The sequence below is a fragment of the Coregonus clupeaformis genome, unplaced genomic scaffold (genome assembly GCF_020615455.1).
Source record: "Coregonus clupeaformis isolate EN_2021a unplaced genomic scaffold, ASM2061545v1 scaf0292, whole genome shotgun sequence".
Lineage (NCBI taxonomy): Eukaryota > Metazoa > Chordata > Actinopteri > Salmoniformes > Salmonidae > Coregonus > Coregonus clupeaformis.
The window spans coordinates 194,297-215,000 of NW_025533747.1; the positions used below are offsets into that span (position 1 = coordinate 194,297).

General features: G+C 44.1%; 1 protein-coding gene across 1 annotated transcript in view; it reads left to right on the forward strand.

The window, feature by feature from the left end:
• Window positions 1–4,937: 4,937 nt before the first annotated feature.
• Window positions 4,938–20,704, forward strand: part of rfc1 (replication factor C (activator 1) 1) — a 116,820-nt gene continuing 101,053 nt past the window's right edge. Inside the window, exons 1-9 of the mRNA XM_045214648.1 lie at window positions 4,938–5,055; window positions 5,704–5,856; window positions 6,059–6,140; window positions 17,656–17,757; window positions 18,227–18,519; window positions 19,533–19,685; window positions 19,895–20,260; window positions 20,435–20,542; window positions 20,650–20,704. The exon at window positions 20,650–20,704 is cut by the window's right edge and continues 125 nt beyond it. Of these exons, the coding sequence (XP_045070583.1) occupies window positions 5,053–5,055; window positions 5,704–5,856; window positions 6,059–6,140; window positions 17,656–17,757; window positions 18,227–18,519; window positions 19,533–19,685; window positions 19,895–20,260; window positions 20,435–20,542; window positions 20,650–20,704 (1,315 nt within the window). The 5' untranslated portion in view covers window positions 4,938–5,052. The remainder of the gene's footprint in view (window positions 5,056–5,703; window positions 5,857–6,058; window positions 6,141–17,655; window positions 17,758–18,226; window positions 18,520–19,532; window positions 19,686–19,894; window positions 20,261–20,434; window positions 20,543–20,649) is intronic.

Sequence of the window (20,704 nt, forward strand, 5' to 3'; positions counted from 1 at the left end):
AGGGGACCGCTGAGAGGTATCGTTTGTTAAAGCAACAGTCAGACATGAAGACAGAAGAGTTAGATATCCTCCAGGCTAAACTCCAACAGAGCTCCTTCCCTAAGCAACAGGAGGAGCTGGAGAGGCTGCGCAGGACCATCGAGGAGTGTGAGGAGACCCTGCGCAGTAGTAAGGAGGTCCAGAAGAAGGCAGAGGAGAAGTACAAGGTGTTGGAGAACAAGATGAAGAATGCGGAGGCAGAGAGAGAGAAGGAACTGAAAGCTGCTCAACAGAAGCTAAACTCTGCTAAAACCAAGGCTGATGCGTTCAGTAAGAAACTCAAGGAGAGACAACAGGAGGCTGAGTCCCTGGTCCTAGAGTTGGAGGAGTTGAAGAGAGAGCAGTCTGGCAAGCACCACGGCAATGCGGACGCCCTCTCCCGGCGTGATGCCTTCTTCGCTGCCTTTACCCCGACGAGGACGTCGGTCCCGAGGGAGGGGGATGTGTGATGTCACGAGAGGCTGTGTCCTGGAGGGACGTTACATCCCCCTGAGGTGGCTGCAAACCCAGACAGCTATGGCTCCATCTGCTGGTATGGTCGGGAACTCCACCCCTCTATGGCCAATCTTCCCACGCAGCTGAAACAAATGAGGAGCTGATGAGCTGAAGGTTTGGGAAGGGGAAGAGACACAGTCTCCAACCTGGGCTCTCTGGAGGACAAGAGTGCTGCACGTCCACTTCCATGAGGAATATAAGGATTTGGAGATACTTACCTTTGGGAAATACTCACCTTTGGATATATGCACCTGTGGAAATACGTGAGAGACATTTGGAAGGACTTTTTGCTGGGTTGGCCACTAGCTGCAACGTGGACTACAGTAAGGCTGGGGAAAAGTTATCTGAGCGAGTGAGAATTATGATTTTGGATGTGGAAGAGACATCCCTGAACTGTTAACCCTTAAAGAGCCACAAGAGAACAGAATTTTGTTATATTTTCGTTAATTTCCCAAGACCTATAATAAAATCCTTGTTTTGTTTGAACCTTGTCTCCTTGCACTACTTGAGCAATCCCGCTGAAAGCTGTGTAGCCTCTCGTGACGTCACAATCTCAATAGTGAGGTATAATATCCTTCTAGGGGTACATCTCAATAGTGAAGTATAAAATCCTTCTAGGGGTACATCTCAATAGTGAGGTATAATATCCTTCTAGGGGTACATCTCAATAGTGAAGTATAAAATCCTTCTAGGGGTACATCTCAATAGTGAGGTATAATATCCTTCTAGGGGTACATCAATAATGTCGTTTAATATCCTTCTAGTAGGTAGAGTATAATATTATTAATATTATACCATTTAGCAGACGCTTTTATCCAAAGCGACTTACAGTCATGTGTGCATAAATTTTTACGTATGGGTGGTCCCGGGGATCGAACCCACTACCCTGGCGTTACAAGCGCCATGCTCTACCAATTGAGCTACAGAGGACCCAGTCAAAAATTTGGACACACCTACTCATTCCAGGGTTTTTATTAATTGTTTTACATTGTAGAATAATAGTGAAGACATCAAAACTATGCAATAACACATATCCACAATCACCCGACCTCAACCCAATTGAGATGGTTTGGGATGACTCGGACCGCAGAGTGAAGGAAAAGCAGCCAACAAGTGCTCAGCATATGTGGGAACTCCTTCAAGACTGTTGGAAAAGCATTCCAGGTGAAGCTGGTTGAGAGAATGCCAAGAGTGTGCAAAGCTGTCATCAAGGCAAAGGGTGGCTGCTTTGAAGAATCTCAAATATAAAATATATTTTGATTGTTTAACACTTTTTTGGTTACTACCTGATTCCATATGTGTTATTTCATAGTTTTGATGTCTTCACTATTATTCTACAATGTAGAAAATGGTAAAAATAAAGGAAAAACCCTTGAATGAGTAGGTGTGGCCAAACTTTTGACTGGTACTGTATATCTCCACTAATTTATGATTTTAACAAAAATATCTTCCCCACGTAGATCAAGAGACTGTATTTCAACCATAAACACAGAAAGCAACCACGTCGCGCCACAATACCAGTATTCAGTCGTCTATTATCAGCTCAAATCTTTACAAAATATAAACATTTCTGCCATTCTCTGGTCCATCAGTCAGAAGTGCTTAACTGTAGTTAGACTAGAAAGGTGCGGTCTCTCCGGTGAAACAGCATCTTTATCCTACAAGGTACATATTTACATGTCACACAGATTTACTGGGCCATCACTCCACACACACACACACACACACACACACACACACACACACACACACACACACACACACACACACACACACACACACAGTTATCATTCAGACATACAGACCTTCCAAACCCACAGCGCTAATATGATATAGGGATAGTAGATAGTAGATACTATTGTGTCCCAAAGGGCACCCTATTCCCTACATAGTGCACTACTTTAGTTGTCTCATAGTCAGAGGTCAAGGGTCAGAGGTTAGGGGTCACTTCCTGGCTTTGCCCTTGCCTTTGCCCTTTCCCTTCCCAGAATCCCCGGCTGTTGCCTTCTCCTTTTTGGGCTCCTTGGAGGGTTTGGCCTTCTTCTGCTGTGGAGGGGAGAGGAGAGGGGCGGGAGAAACAGGGAGGAGGGGGGAGGGAGAAACAAGGGGAGGGAGAAACAGGGGGAGGGGGGTTGGAGAAACAGGAGGGAGGGGGAGAGAGAAACAGGAGGGAGGGGGAGGGGGAAACGGGAGGGAGGGGGAAACGGGGGAGGGAGAAACAGGAGGGAGGGGGGAGGGGGAAACAGGGGGAGGGAGAAACAGGAGGGAGGGGGGCGGGAGAAACAGGGGGGAGGGAGAAACAAGGGGAGGGAGATTCTCTCTCTCACACACACACACACACACACACACACACACACACACACACACACACACACACACACACACACACACACTAAAGCATATACCCAAACACAGACACACACAGAGAGATTAACCCACTACAGGATAATAAACACAATATTTACCTTTTACTAAAAATATCATTAAGGTCTATATTTTCATAGAGACTATGAACATGGTTGGAGTCACTTCCATTTGAATTCCAGTCCAGTCAGAAAGGAAACCAAATTCCAAATCCAAATAGTCTTCATTGAAAAGCATTGAGGAGAATTGGAATTAGAATGTCAGTCTACTTCCTGAATTGACTGGAATTTAAATGAAATCGACCCCAACCCTGACTATGTATTTACCAACGTTTCTCTATATATTTTTCAATAATTAAATTCTCACACCCAGGGGCCATTTAAATCAAATCAAATGTTATTGGTCTCATACACATATTTAGCAGATGTTATTGTGGGTGTAGTGAAATGATTGTGTTCCTAGCTCCAACAGTGCAGTAGTATCTAACAATACACAACAATACACACAAATCTAAAAGTAGAAGAATGGAATTAAGAAATATAGAAATATGTGAAGACAGACAGACACACAGACAGACACACTCACCTTCCCGCTAACTTTAGACCATGCGTATTCACAGTTTCTAGCGGTTGAAGTATTGCATTGCAGGAAGGCAAGTAGATTAGTATTTAGTGTACATTTTGGGATATGATGGACACGTTTATTCATAACAATAAAAAGGTTAATAACAAGATGCAATCATTTGCCGTTAGTGAAAATCAATTCATCTTTACATTCTAAAATAATTAGAAATAGGCATATAATATTGCAGAACAAAGCATATACTCGCCAAATATCCTACAGGCCTATAACAAGTTCGGATTGGCTACCATTCGTCCCATCTCTCATTTAATAGGACCCACTTCACAGTAGTAAATAGATCAGCTACAGTATTTCCAGCAGCCTATTTTGCTCTATATAGATGCAGGCAAGAGTGTGCAATGCGGTACTGAATGTGTCACTGTCAGCTTGATTACCCATTCATAGGCTAGGTTGTAGCAACCTCATGATGGGTACATGGAAAATGTGAGTATCAGGTAGTAGCCTAAACTCTGTGTTGTTGTTTTTATCGCACTGCTTTGCTTTATCTTGGCCAGGTCGCAGTTGTAAATAATAATAATATGCCATTTAGCAGACGCTTTTATCCAAAGCGACTTAAAGTCATGCGTGCATACATTTATTTTTTTGTGTATGGGTGGTCCCGGGGATCGAACCCACTACCTTCGCGTTACAAGCGCCGTGCTCTACCAGCTGAGCTACAGAGGACCACGAGAACATGTTCTCAACTGGTTTACCTGGTTAAATAAAGGTGAAAAAAAATAAAATAAAAAATAAACCTATCGATGTTACTTTGAGCTCGGTGAATGGAATATGAATGACTGTCATCCAATATGCTGTAATAGAAATAAGGCCATGCTCATAAACGAAAATATCATCCTCCCTCATCTTAAACGGAACCCGACCGTCACTGGTGGATACGTCTCATTATTCTAATCTTTGTTTGAATATTGGATGAGGTTTGATAACGTCAACCGCCTGTATTCAATTGGGGAGCGATGCTACGCTGCTAGCCTCATGCTATGAATATGCATAGCCATCTCAGATATTATTTTTTATTTTAGCAGACGCTCTTATCCAGAGCGACTTACAATGCATACATTTTCATACTGGCCCCTCCGTGGGAAACGAACCCACAACCCTGGCGTTGCAAGCGCCACGCTCTACCATATATAAAGTGTTTATTCTGAAATGTACCGGGATGTCACGTGTCCTACTTATACCAGTACACCCGGTAACAACTTAAGCATTACGAAACTTATATTCGATCAAATAAAAACCTCGCATAGCAAATAACCCCTTTCGTGTTTTTGTTGACCAAATTCGACAGTCTCTCATTGACCTCCGTACAAAAAACGACTTGCTTTGGTTTTGGTGCGAAACAAAAGGAAGAAAACGCCACCTGCTGGAGGGGAGACAGATGTTCCGCCGAGTTGGGCCTTCCTCTTCCTCTTCCTCTCTCATCATACTTCGCGCCAAGGAAGGGGTTTTTCCAGAAGCTGCGCTGTCAACTAGTATCATCACAATCAATAAGAAAACTCCCTTATTTAGTTGATTATGGTAAGTCACGGCGTCTATGCATCGATTGTCCGAATTCAACAACTCATTCCCTGGAGAAATAAAAAAACAGTTTTTCGTATTGCATTGGGGGGGAATGGGACGTTTTGGCGATGTGTTAGCACGCATGTTAGTCTTTTAGAGCACGCAGTAGCAAGCAGGCTAGCAGTGTGGATAAAAGCTAGTTAGCCAGCTAGACACCACCTCTAGTTGCCCTATTTGGTTATTTTAGTTGGATTTCTTAACTAGCTATCGTGCTCATGAAAAACAATGCATGTAGCTAACGAACTCGCTAGTCAGCTGTTTACATGGCAAACATGGAAAAAAATGGCAGTCGTGTTGTCAATATTGACAACGAGTTATGGCAACAAGTGGCATTTTTACATGGGCAGATCATAAAGCTGATTAAGTTGACGGTACTTGAACTAGATACAGCATCTGGCCCTTGCCACATATCGTGTGCATGTGTAACTTTTCAATACGTCTTCAAATCAAATGTCATTTCACGTCTACGGTTGATCCCAAATCACACCCTATTCCGATATATAGTGCACTACTTACTTTTAACCAGAACCCTATAGTGCACTATATAGGGAATAGGGTGCAAATGAGGCACAGTGGACTAATTTAACCCTCTCCTTCCATTCTCAGGACATCAGGCGGTTCTTTGCACCAAGCAAACCCGCAGCGCAGAAACCCTCTCAGAATGAAACCCTCAACACAGAGGAGGAGTCCAAGAAGAAGAAGAAGAAGAAATCCGTGTCAACAGACGAAGAAGTGAAGAAAAAGAAAATTGCGACCAAGGTATATATTTATATTATTATAAACCAGCGTCTTTTCAGTGAACTGGTCGGCGCTAGCTTCTATAGCCACAAAGTGCTAAACCTCGGCTATTTCTACAATCTCTTAACCCCAACCACACTGCTAAGCTTATGATTACAATGACTGTGGTTATAATGACTGTGATGATGATGGTGATGGTGATGATGGTGATGATGTGTTCCAGATCACCAGCCCCAAGGTGGAGGAGAAGAAGAAGAAGAAGGACGGTGATAAAAAGAGAAAGAAGCGTGCTGTCATTGAGTCAGGTAATAATTCCGACTGCACCTCTGTAGGCCATTTAATGGTCATTGAGTCAGGTAATAATTCTGACTGCACCTCTGTAGGCCATTTAATGGTCATTGAGGCAGGTAATAATTCCGACTGCACCTCTGTAGGCCATTTAATGGTCATTGAGTCAGGTAATAATTCTGACTGCACCTCTGTAGGCCATTTAATGGTCATTGAGTCAGGTAATAATTCCGACTGCACCTCTGTAGGCCATTTAATGGTCATTGAGTCAGGTAATAATTCCGACTGCACCTCTGTAGGCCATTTAATGGTCATTGAGTCAGGTAATAATTCTGACTGCACCTCTGTAGGCCATTTAATGGTCATTGAGGCAGGTAATAATTCCGACTGCACCTCTGTAGGCCATTTAATGGTCATTGAGTCAGGTAATAATTCTGACTGCACCTCTGTAGGCCATTTAATGGTCATTGAGTCAGGTAATAATTCCGACTGCACCTCTGTAGGCCATTTAATGGTCATTGAGTCAGGTAATAATTCCGACTGCACCTCTGTAGGCCATTTAATGGTCATTGAGTCAGGTAATAATTCTGACCACCTCTGTAGGCCATTTAATGGTCATTGAGTCAGGTAATAATTCTGACTGCACCTCTGTAGGCCATTTAATGGTAATTGAGTCAGGTAATAATTCCGACTGCACCTCTGTAGGCCATTTAATGGTCATTGAGTCAGGTAATAATTCCGACTGCACCTCTGTAGGCCATTTAATGGTCATTGAGTCAGGTAATAATTCCGACTGCACCTCTGTAGGCCATTTAATGGTCATTGAGTCAGGTAATAATTCTGACTGCACCTCTGTAGGCCATTTAATGGTCATTGAGTCAGGTAATAATTCTGACTGCACCTCTGACTGCACCTCTGTAGGCCATTTTTAATGGTCACTGAGTCAGGTAATAATTCTGACTGCACCTCTGTAGGCCATTTAATGGTCATTGAGTCAGGTAATAATTCCGACTGCACCTCTGTAGGCCATTTAATGGTCATTGAGTCAGGTAATAATTCCGACTGCACCTCTGTAGGCCATTTAATGGTCATTGAGTCAGGTAATAATTCTGACTGCACCTCTGTAGGCCATTTAATGGTCATTGAGGCAGGTAATAATTCCGACTGCACCTCTGTAGGCCATTTAATGGTCATTGAGTCAGGTAATAATTCTGACTGCACCTCTGTAGGCCATTTAATGGTCATTGAGTCAGGTAATAATTCCGACTGCACCTCTGTAGGCCATTTAATGGTCATTGAGTCAGGTAATAATTCCGACTGCACCTCTGTAGGCCATTTAATGGTCATTGAGTCAGGTAATAATTCTGACCACCTCTGTAGGCCATTTAATGGTCATTGAGTCAGGTAATAATTCTGACTGCACCTCTGTAGGCCATTTAATGGTAATTGAGTCAGGTAATAATTCCGACTGCACCTCTGTAGGCCATTTAATGGTCATTGAGTCAGGTAATAATTCCGACTGCACCTCTGTAGGCCATTTAATGGTCATTGAGTCAGGTAATAATTCTGACTGCACCTCTGTAGGCCATTTAATGGTCATTGAGTCAGGTAATAATTCCGACTGCACCTCTGTAGGCCATTTAATGGTCATTGAGTCGGGTAATAATTCTGACCACCTCTGTAGGCCATTTAATGGTCATTGAGTCAGGTAATAATTCTGACTGCACCTCTGTAGGCCATTTAATGGTCATTGAGTCAGGTAATAATTCCGACTGCACCTCTGTAGGCCATTTAATGGTCATTGAGTCATGTAATAATTCCGACTGCACCTCTGTAGGCCATTTAATGGTCATTGAGTCAGGTAATAATTCAGACTGCACCTCTGTAGGCCATTTAATGGTCATTGAGTCAGGTAATAATTCCGACTGCACCTCTGTAGGCCATTTAATGGTCACTGAGTCAGGTAATAATTCTGACTGCACCTCTGCAGGCCATTTAATGGTCATTGAGTCAGGTAATAATTCCGACTGCACCTCTGTAGGCCATTTAATGGTCATTGAGTCAGGTAATAATTCTGACTGCACCTCTGTAGGCCATTTAATGGTCACTGAGTCAGGTAATAATTCTGACTGCACCTCTGTAGGCCATTTAATGGTCATTGAGTCAGGTAATAATTCTGACCACCTCTGTAGGCCATTTAATGGTCATTGAGTCAGGTAATAATTCTGACTGCACCTCTGACTGCACCTCTGTAGGCCATTTTTAATGGTCACTGAGTCAGGTAATAATTCTGACTGCACCTCTGTAGGCCATTTAATGGTCACTGAGTCAGGTAATAATTCTGACTGCACCTCTGTAGGCCATTTAATGGTCATTGAGTCAGGTAATAATTCCGACTGCACCTCTGTAGGCCATTTAATGGTCATTGAGTCAGGTAATAATTCTGACTGCACCTCTGTAGGCCATTTAATGGTCACTGAGTCAGGTAATAATTCTGACTGCACCTCTGTAGGCCATTTAATGGTCACTGAGTCAGGTAATAATTCTGACTGCACCTCTGTAGGCCATTTAATGGTCATTGAGTCAGGTAATAATTCTGACTGCACCTCTGCAGGCCATTTAATGGTCATTGAGTCAGGTAATAATTCTGACTGCACCTCTGTAGGCCATTTAATGGTCATTGAGTCAGGTAATAATTCTGACCACCTCTGTAGGCCATTTAATGGTCATTGAGTCAGGTAATAATTCCGACTGCACCTCTGTAGGCCATTTAATGGTCATTGAGTCAGGTAATAATTCAGACTGCACCTCTGTAGGCCATTTAATGGTCATTGAGTCAGGTAATAATTCCGACTGCACCTCTGTAGGCCATTTAATGGTCATTGAGTCATGTAATAATTCCGACTGCACCTCTGTAGGCCATTTAATGGTCATTGAGTCAGGTAATAATTCAGACTGCACCTCTGTAGGCCATTTAATGGTCATTGAGTCAGGTAATAATTCCGACTGCACCTCTGTAGGCCATTTAATGGTCACTGAGTCAGGTAATAATTCTGACTGCACCTCTGCAGGCCATTTAATGGTCATTGAGTCAGGTAATAATTCCGACTGCACCTCTGTAGGCCATTTAATGGTCATTGAGTCAGGTAATAATTCTGACTGCACCTCTGTAGGCCATTTAATGGTCACTGAGTCAGGTAATAATTCTGACTGCACCTCTGTAGGCCATTTAATGGTCATTGAGTCAGGTAATAATTCTGACCACCTCTGTAGGCCATTTAATGGTCATTGAGTCAGGTAATAATTCTGACTGCACCTCTGACTGCACCTCTGTAGGCCATTTTTAATGGTCACTGAGTCAGGTAATAATTCTGACTGCACCTCTGTAGGCCATTTAATGGTAATTGAGTCAGGTAATAATTCCGACTGCACCTCTGTAGGCCATTTAATGGTCATTGAGTCAGGTAATAATTCCGACTGCACCTCTGTAGGCCATTTAATGGTCATTGAGTCAGGTAATAATTCCGACTGCACCTCTGTAGGCCATTTAATGGTCATTGAGTCAGGTAATAATTCTGACTGCACCTCTGTAGGCCATTTAATGGTCATTGAGTCAGGTAATAATTCTGACTGCACCTCTGACTGCACCTCTGTAGGCCATTTTTAATGGTCACTGAGTCAGGTAATAATTCTGACTGCACCTCTGTAGGCCATTTAATGGTCATTGAGTCAGGTAATAATTCCGACTGCACCTCTGTAGGCCATTTAATGGTCATTGAGTCAGGTAATAATTCCGACTGCACCTCTGTAGGCCATTTAATGGTCATTGAGTCAGGTAATAATTCTGACTGCACCTCTGTAGGCCATTTAATGGTCATTGAGGCAGGTAATAATTCCGACTGCACCTCTGTAGGCCATTTAATGGTCACTGAGTCAGGTAATAATTCTGACTGCACCTCTGCAGGCCATTTAATGGTCATTGAGTCAGGTAATAATTCCGACTGCACCTCTGTAGGCCATTTAATGGTCATTGAGTCAGGTAATAATTCTGACTGCACCTCTGTAGGCCATTTAATGGTCACTGAGTCAGGTAATAATTCTGACTGCACCTCTGTAGGCCATTTAATGGTCATTGAGTCAGGTAATAATTCTGACCACCTCTGTAGGCCATTTAATGGTCATTGAGTCAGGTAATAATTCTGACTGCACCTCTGACTGCACCTCTGTAGGCCATTTTTAATGGTCACTGAGTCAGGTAATAATTCTGACTGCACCTCTGTAGGCCATTTAATGGTAATTGAGTCAGGTAATAATTCCGACTGCACCTCTGTAGGCCATTTAATGGTCATTGAGTCAGGTAATAATTCCGACTGCACCTCTGTAGGCCATTTAATGGTCATTGAGTCAGGTAATAATTCCGACTGCACCTCTGTAGGCCATTTAATGGTCATTGAGTCAGGTAATAATTCTGACTGCACCTCTGTAGGCCATTTAATGGTCATTGAGTCAGGTAATAATTCTGACTGCACCTCTGACTGCACCTCTGTAGGCCATTTTTAATGGTCACTGAGTCAGGTAATAATTCTGACTGCACCTCTGTAGGCCATTTAATGGTCATTGAGTCAGGTAATAATTCCGACTGCACCTCTGTAGGCCATTTAATGGTCATTGAGTCAGGTAATAATTCCGACTGCACCTCTGTAGGCCATTTAATGGTCATTGAGTCAGGTAATAATTCTGACTGCACCTCTGTAGGCCATTTAATGGTCATTGAGGCAGGTAATAATTCCGACTGCACCTCTGTAGGCCATTTAATGGTCATTGAGTCAGGTAATAATTCTGACTGCACCTCTGTAGGCCATTTAATGGTCATTGAGTCAGGTAATAATTCCGACTGCACCTCTGTAGGCCATTTAATGGTCATTGAGTCAGGTAATAATTCCGACTGCACCTCTGTAGGCCATTTAATGGTCATTGAGTCAGGTAATAATTCTGACCACCTCTGTAGGCCATTTAATGGTCATTGAGTCAGGTAATAATTCTGACTGCACCTCTGTAGGCCATTTAATGGTAATTGAGTCAGGTAATAATTCCGACTGCACCTCTGTAGGCCATTTAATGGTCATTGAGTCAGGTAATAATTCCGACTGCACCTCTGTAGGCCATTTAATGGTCATTGAGTCAGGTAATAATTCCGACTGCACCTCTGTAGGCCATTTAATGGTCATTGAGTCAGGTAATAATTCTGACTGCACCTCTGTAGGCCATTTAATGGTCATTGAGTCAGGTAATAATTCCGACTGCACCTCTGTAGGCCATTTAATGGTCATTGAGTCGGGTAATAATTCTGACCACCTCTGTAGGCCATTTAATGGTCATTGAGTCAGGTAATAATTCTGACTGCACCTCTGTAGGCCATTTAATGGTCATTGAGTCAGGTAATAATTCCGACTGCACCTCTGTAGGCCATTTAATGGTCATTGAGTCATGTAATAATTCCGACTGCACCTCTGTAGGCCATTTAATGGTCATTGAGTCAGGTAATAATTCAGACTGCACCTCTGTAGGCCATTTAATGGTCATTGAGTCAGGTAATAATTCCGACTGCACCTCTGTAGGCCATTTAATGGTCATTGAGTCATGTAATAATTCCGACTGCACCTCTGTAGGCCATTTAATGGTCATTGAGTCAGGTAATAATTCAGACTGCACCTCTGTAGGCCATTTAATGGTCATTGAGTCAGGTAATAATTCCGACTGCACCTCTGTAGGCCATTTAATGGTCACTGAGTCAGGTAATAATTCTGACTGCACCTCTGCAGGCCATTTAATGGTCATTGAGTCAGGTAATAATTCCGACTGCACCTCTGTAGGCCATTTAATGGTCATTGAGTCAGGTAATAATTCTGACTGCACCTCTGTAGGCCATTTAATGGTCACTGAGTCAGGTAATAATTCTGACTGCACCTCTGTAGGCCATTTAATGGTCATTGAGTCAGGTAATAATTCTGACCACCTCTGTAGGCCATTTAATGGTCATTGAGTCAGGTAATAATTCTGACTGCACCTCTGACTGCACCTCTGTAGGCCATTTTTAATGGTCACTGAGTCAGGTAATAATTCTGACTGCACCTCTGTAGGCCATTTAATGGTCACTGAGTCAGGTAATAATTCTGACTGCACCTCTGTAGGCCATTTAATGGTCATTGAGTCAGGTAATAATTCCGACTGCACCTCTGTAGGCCATTTAATGGTCATTGAGTCAGGTAATAATTCTGACTGCACCTCTGTAGGCCATTTAATGGTCACTGAGTCAGGTAATAATTCTGACTGCACCTCTGTAGGCCATTTAATGGTCATTGAGTCAGGTAATAATTCTGACTGCACCTCTGTAGGCCATTTAATGGTCATTGAGTCAGGTAATAATTCTGACTGCACCTCTGCAGGCCATTTAATGGTCATTGAGTCAGGTAATAATTCTGACTGCACCTCTGTAGGCCATTTAATGGTCATTGAGTCAGGTAATAATTCTGACCACCTCTGTAGGCCATTTAATGGTCATTGAGTCAGGTAATAATTCCGACTGCACCTCTGTAGGCCATTTAATGGTCATTGAGTCAGGTAATAATTCAGACTGCACCTCTGTAGGCCATTTAATGGTCATTGAGTCAGGTAATAATTCCGACTGCACCTCTGTAGACCATTTAATGGTCATTGAGTCAGGTAATAATTCTGACTGCACCTCTGTAGGCCATTTAATGGTCATTGAGTCAGGTAATAATTCTGACTGCACCTCTGTAGGCCATTTAATGGTCATTGAGTCAGGTAATAATTCCGACTGCACCTCTGTAGGCCATTTAATGGTCATTGAGTCAGGTAATAATTCAGACTGCACCTCTGTAGGCCATTTAATGGTCATTGAGTCAGGTAATAATTCCGACTGCACCTCTGTAGACCATTTAATGGTCATTGAGTCAGGTAATAATTCTGACTGCACCTCTGTAGGCCATTTAATGGTCATTGAGTCAGGTAATAATTCTGACTGCACCTCTGTAGGCCATTTAATGGTCATTGAGTCAGGTAATAATTCTGACTGCACCTCTGTAGGCCATTTAATGGTCATTGAGTCAGGTAATAATTCTGACTGCACCTCTGCAGGCCATTTAATGGTCATTGAGTCAGGTAATAATTCCGACTGCACCTCTGTAGGCCATTTAATGGTCATTTCCAATTGAGCCGACATATGCATGGTTTAGGCTGAATCCCGGCCTAACACAAGGAGGTCATAGGACATAAAGGCGGGGTTAGAGGGGTCAGAGGGGTGGGGTCAGAGGGGCGGGGTCAGATGGGCGGGGTCATAGTGATTTGCAGTAGACAGACGTATAGCAGTAAACCAAAATGATTTGTCGTGCTCAACATATATAAATATGCCTCTGTGTAACTATTGGATCATTCAGACTTTATCGTCCAGGATTTCTACTCTTCCATATTCATTGAACCTGTTTTGGTTGTAAACTCAAATGGACAGTGAGCAGTGATGTCCAACGGGCCTTCGGAAAAACAAAATACTTTCTCTGACTGTTGTCATAGAATATGGGGTCATCCTGCATGTGGTTTCTGGAACTAATGACATGGAGTCTTAAGTTAAGGAGGGTTTCCTCCCAAGGTGGAGAGAGAAGGACCTGTTGTACTCTCCAGCTACTAACAAGCTGCTTGTGTCCGTGTTGTCATGGCAACAACACTGATGGAATGGTTAGTTAGTCATGGCAACAACACTGATGGAATGGTTAGTTAGTCATGGCAACAACACTGATGGAATGGTTAGTTAGTCAGGTCAACAACACTGATGGAATGGTTAGTTAGTCATGGCAACACCACTGATGGAATGGTTAGTTAGTCATGGCAACACCACTGATGGAATGGTTAGTTAGTCATGGCAACAACACTGATGGAATGGTTAGTTAGTCATGGCAACAACACTGATGGAATGGTTAGTTAGTCAGGTCAACAACACTGATGGAATGGTTAGTTAGTCATGGCAACAACACTGATGGAATGGTTAGTTAGTCATGTCAACAACACTGATGGAATGGTTAGTTAGTCATGTCAACAACACTGATGGAATGGTTAGTTAGTCATGTCAACAACACTGATGGAATGGTTAGTTAGTTAGTCATGTCAACAACACTGATGGAATGGTTAGTTAGTTAGTCATGTCAACAACACTGATGGAATGGTTAGTTAGTCATGTCAACAACACTGATGGAATGGTTAGTTAGTCATGTCAACAACACTGATGGAATGGTTAGTTAGTCATGTCAACAACACTGATGGAATGGTTAGTTAGTCATGTCAACAACACTGATGGAATGGTTAGTTAGTCATGTCAACAACACTGATGGAATGGTTAGTTAGTTAGTCATGTCAACAACACTGATGGAATGGTTAGTTAGTCATGTCAACAACACTGATGGAATGGTTAGTTAGTCATGGCAACAACACTGATGGAATGGTTAGTTAGTCAGGTCAACAACACTGATGGAATGGTTAGTTAGTCATGTCAACAACACTGATGGAATGGTTAGTTAGTTGTCAACAACACTGATGGAATGGTTAGTTAGTCATGTCAACAACACTGACGGAATGGTTAGTTAGTCATGTCAACAACACTGATGGAATGGTTAGTTAGTCAGGGCAACAACACTGATGGAATGGTTAGTTAGTCATGGCAACAACACTGATGGAATGGTTAGTTAGTCAGGGCAACAACACTGATGGAATGGTTAGTTAGTCAGGTCAACAACACTGATGGAATGGTTAGTTAGTCATGGCAACAACACTGATGGAATGGTTAGTTAGTCAGGTCAACAACACTGATGGAATGGTTAGTTAGTTAGTCATGTCAACAACACTGATGGAATGGTTAGTTAGTCAGGTCAACAACACTGATGGAATGGTTAGTTAGTCATGTCAACAACACTGATGGAATGGTTAGTTAGTCATGTCAACAACACTGATGGAATGGTTAGTTAGTCATGTCAACAACACTGATGGAATGGTTAGTTAGTTAGTTATGTCAACAACACTGATGGAATGGTTAGTTAGTTAGTCAGGTCAACAACACTGATGGAATGGTTAGTTAGTCATGGCAACAACACTGATGGAATGGTTAGTTAGTCAGGTCAACAACGCTGATGGAATGGTTAGTTAGTCATGTCAACAACACTGATGGAATGGTTAGTTAGTCATGTCAACAACACTGATGGAATGATTAGTTAGTCATGTCAACAACACTGATTGAATGGTTAGTTAGTCATGGCAACAACACTGATTGAATGGTTAGTTAGTTAGTCATGGCAACAACACTGATGGAATGGTTAGTTAGTTAGTCATGGCAACAACACTGATGGAATGGTTAGTTAGTTAGTCATGTCAACAACACTGATGGAATGGTTAGTTAGTCATGTCAACAACACTGATGGAATGGTTAGTTAGTCAGGGCAACAACACTGATTGAATGGTTAGTTAGTCATGGCAACAACACTGATTGAATGGTTAGTTAGTCATGTCAACAACACTGATGGAATGGTTAGTTAGTCATGTCAACAACACTGATGGAATGGTTAGTTAGTCATGTCAACAACACTGATTGAATGGTTAGTTAGTCATGTCAACAACACTGATGGAATGCTTAGTTAGTTAGTCATGTCAACAACACTGATGGAATGGTTAGTTAGTTAGTCATGTCAACAACACTGATGGAATGGTTAGTTAGTTAGTCATGTCAACAACACTGATGGAATGGTTAGTTAGTCAGGTCAACAACACTGATGGAATGGTTAGTTAGTCATGTCAACAACACTGATGGAATGGTTAGTTAGTCATGTCAATAACACTGATGGAATGGTTAGTTAGTCATGTCAACAACACTGATGGAATGGTTAGTTAGTCATGTCAACAACACTGATGGAATGGTTAGTTAGTCATGTCAACAACACTGATGGAATGGTTAGTTAGTCAGGTCAACAACACTGATGGAATGGTTAGTTAGTCATGTCAACAACACTGATGGAATGGTTCGTTAGTCATGTCAACAACACTGATGGAATGGTTAGTTAGTCATGTCAACAACACTGATGGAATGGTTAGTTAGTCATGTCAACAACACTGATGGAATGGTTAGTTAGTCATGTCAACAACACTGATGAAATGGTTAGTTAGTCATGTCAACAACACTGATGGAATGGTTAGTTAGTCATGTCAACAACACTGATGGAATGGTTAGTTAGTCAGGTCAACAACACTGATGGAATGGTTAGTTAGTCATGTCAACAACACTGATGGAATGGTTAGTTAGTCATGGCAACAACACTGATGGAATGGTTAGTTAGTCATGTCAACAACACTGATGGAATGTTTAGTTAGTCAGGTCAACAACACTGATTGAATGGTTAGTTAGTCATGTCAACAACACTGATGGAATGGTTAGTTAGTCATGTCAACAACACTGATGGAATGGTTAGTTAGTCATGTCAACAACACTGATGGAATGGTTAGTTAGTCATGTCAACAACACTGATGGAATGGTTAGTTAGTCAGGTCAACAACACTGATGGAATGGTTAGTTAGTCATGGCAACAACACTGATGGAATGGTTAGTTAGTCAGGTCAACAACACTGATGGAATGGTTAGTTAGTCATGTCAACAACACTGATGGAATGGTTAGTTAGTCAGGTCAACAACACTGATTGAATGGTTAGTTAGTCATGGCAACAACACTGATGTAATGGTTAGTTAGTCATGTCAACAACACTGATGGAATGGTTAGTTAGTCATGGCAACAACACTGATGGAATGGTTAGTTAGTCATGTCAACAACACTGATGGAATGGTTAGTTAGTCATGTCAACAACACTGATGGAATGGTTAGTTAGTCATGTCAACAACACTGATGGAATGGTTAGTTAGTCATGTCAACAACACTGATGGAATGGTTAGTTAGTCATGTCAACAACACTGATGGAATGGTTAGTTAGTCATGGCAACAACACTGATGGAATGGTTAGTTAGTCAGGTCAACAACACTGATGGAATGGTTAGTTAGTCATGTCAACAACACTGATGGAATGGTTAGTGGTCACCTGGCTATTTATACTCCCCTTCCCACACTCCTCTCTCCCTCTCTTCTCCCTCCCCTCGTCTCTCTCCTCCCCTCTCCTTACTCCCCCTCCCCTCGTCTCTCTCCTCCCCTCCCTCTCTCCTTACTCCCCCCTCCCTCCCCTCCTCTCGGCTCCTCTCCTCCCCCTCTCCCTCTCTCTCCCCCTCCCCCTCTCCTTACTCCCCCCTCTCCGCTCCCCCTTCCTCCTCTCTCCTCTCCTCCCCCCCTCTCTCTCCTCCTCTCTCTCCTCCTCCCCCCCTCTCCTCCCTCCCTCCTCTCTCCCCTCCTCTCCCCCTCCCTCCTCTCTCCTCTCCCCCTTCCTCCTCTCCCCTCCCTCCTCTCTCCCCCATCCCTCCTTCCCTCTGTCCTGTAGACTCTGAGGAGGAGGTAGTGGAGCAGAAGCCGAAGGCCCAGAAACCAGACCCTCCTCTTCCTCCTGCCAAGAAAGACCCGGTGCAGTACGTCTCTGAGACAGGTGAGACTAGACTCCATACTGGGAGAATAACAGAACATACCGGAAATAACCTCAGAATACCAGAACTAAACTGGAGAATAGGAATCATACTGACAGACTCTAGCACAACTCTTGTAGCATGTATCAACCTCTCCATTTCTCTTCCCTTCTCTCTGTTTCCCCCTCTCTCTCTCTCTCTCTCCCCCTCCTTACCTCTCTCTCTCTCTCTCCCCCTCCTTACCTCCCTCTCTCTCTCTCTCTCTCTCTCTCTCCCCTCTTTACCTCCCCCCCCCTCTCTCTATCTCTCCCCCTCCTTACCTCTCTTTCTCTCTCTCTCTCTCCCCCCTCTTTACCTCCCTCCATCCCCCTCTCTCTATCTCTCCCCCTCCTTACCTCTCTCTCTCTCTCTCTCTCTCTCTCTCTCTCTCTCTCTCTCTCTCTCTCTCTCTCCTTACCTCCCCCACCCCCTCTCTTCCCCCCCCCTCGTTAGATTCAGACAGTGATAACTTCCTGACTCTGAAGAAGCCTGCTAAGCCCCAGGAGAATGTAGTGGCCAAACCAGGGAAGACCCGAACCGGGACCAAAGAGCGGTCCCCCCCGAAACCCAACCCTGCACTCGCCACAGGGAAAGGAGGGGTAAAGAAGTCTCCTCCAGTCCCCGTCACCCCTAAATCAGCGCCCCCGCAGACCAAACGCACCCCCACCTCTGTCCTGGACTACTTTGGCAGTGGGAGTGTCCAGCGCTCCGACAAGAAACTGGTGGCTAGTACCAAGAGGAAAGCTGTGAGTAGCTGCTCTCTCCTCCCCTCTCTCTCTCCCCCATATTTCTCTCTCCCCCATATCTCTCCTCCCCTGCTCTCCCCTCTCTCTCCCCCGCTCTCTCTCCCCCGCTCTCTCTCCTCCCCTCTCTCTCCCCCGCTCTCTCTCCCCCGCTCTCTCTCCTCCCCCGCTCTCTCTCTCCCATATCTCTCCCCCGCTCTCTCCTCCCCCATATCTCTCCCCCGCTCTCTCTCCCCCATATCTCTCCCCCGCTCTCTCTCCCCCATATCTCTCTCTCCCCCTTATCTCTCTCTCTCTACCCCATATCTCTCTCCCCCATTTTTGAACATCTTGGCATGGTTCTGTTATAATCTCCACCCGGCACAGCCAGAAGAGGACTGGCCACCCCTCATAGCCTGGTTCCTCTCTAGGTTTCTTCCTAGGTTTTGGCCTTTCTAGGGAGTTTTTCCTAGCCACCGTGCTTCTACACCTGCATTACTAGCTGTTTGGGGTTTTAGGCTGGGTTTCTGTACAGCACTTCGAGATATTAGCTGATGTAAGAAGGGCTATATAAAATAAAATTGATTGATTGATTGATATCGCTCTCTCTCTCTACCCCATATCTCTCTCTCTACCCCATATCTCTCTCTCTCTACCCCATATCTCTCTCTCTCTCTCTCTCTCTCTACCCCATATCTCTCTCTCCCCCATATCTCTCTCTCTCCCCACATCGCTCTCTCCCTCCCCCCATATCTACCCCCGTAAATGTAAATGTAATATCTCTCTCTACCCCATATCTCTCTCTCCCCCATATCTCTCTCTATCCCATATCTCTCTCTCTCTCTCTACCCCATATCTCTCTCTCTCTCCCCCATATCTCTCTCTCCCTCCCCCCATATCTCTCTCTCTCTCTCCCCTTATATCTCTCCCCCTTTATCTCTCTCTACTCTGCCTCCAGCCCTCTCAGGACCCAGGTCTAGTGTGTAGTCTGACTGGTTGTTGTTGTTGTTGTTGATGGCTGTGTGTTGTCCCTCCAGCCCTCTCAGGACCATGAGGAGTCGCTGACTGATGAGGTCATCGCCCAGCAGCTGCAGATGGACGAGGTCATGGAGTTGGAGAGGCAGGTCCATGAGGATGAGGAGTTTGCCAGGACACTGGCCATGTTGGACAATCAACCACACGCCAAAAAGGTGACGAATACACTCACTACAAACTCTCTTCCTCTCTCTCTCTCTCTCTCTCTCTCTCTCTCTCTCTGTCTCTGTCTCTGTCTCTGTCTCTGTCTCTGTCTCTGTCTCTGTCTCTGTCTCTGTCTCTGTCTCTGTCTCTGTCTCTCTCTCTCTCTGAAAGATTCAACATGTCTATATTTGTGGTTACATCTGTGTGTGTGTGTGTGCAGGCTCGTAAGGACTCTGGTGAGAAGCGAGAGTCTGCCACGTCACCCAACAAAAGCAGCGCTGACTCCTCCCACAGCAGCACTAAAAGCCAATCACAGTCCAATGGGCGTGACCACAACCAGGAAGTGATCGGTCCATCCCCTAGAAAGGTCCCGCCTCCCGTTAAGACCAGTTCCAAACTGGCGATGATGAAGAAACGAGAGGAAGAGGAGGGAGGAGGGAAGAGAGATCTGAATAGCGAAGCACCCATCTCTCCCAAAACGGAGTCCCTAACCCCTTCAGGCACAGACAGGAAGTCCAAGCCCAAAACAGGAAGTGTAACCATGATGACCACACCCACGACTCTTAAAACCTCCCCCAAGAAAGAGGTGAAACGTTTAAATCAACGGTTAGAGTTTAAAGACAATAACCCAAAGCTGTGTGTGTGTAACCGTGACTGTGTGTGTGTGTGTGTGACTCTGTGTAACCGTGACTGTGTGTGTGTGTGTGTGTGTGTGTGTGTGTGTGTGTGTAACCGTGACTGTGTGTGTGTGTGTGTCCAGAGCACCAGTCCAGAGGATTCAGAGAGGAAGCGAGGAAACCCGTCAGCCTTCCGTAGTTACCTGAACAGAGACGGACCCAGAGCCCTGGGGTCTAAAGAAATACCCACTGTAAGATACAGACGCAATATCACGCATTTCACTAACACAATAAAACTACACTATTCACGTGTGTATAACCCGTGTGTATAACCCGTGTGTATAACCCGTGTGTGCAGGGAGCAGAGAACTGCCTGGAGGGATGTGTGTTTGTGATATCAGGTGTGTTGGAGT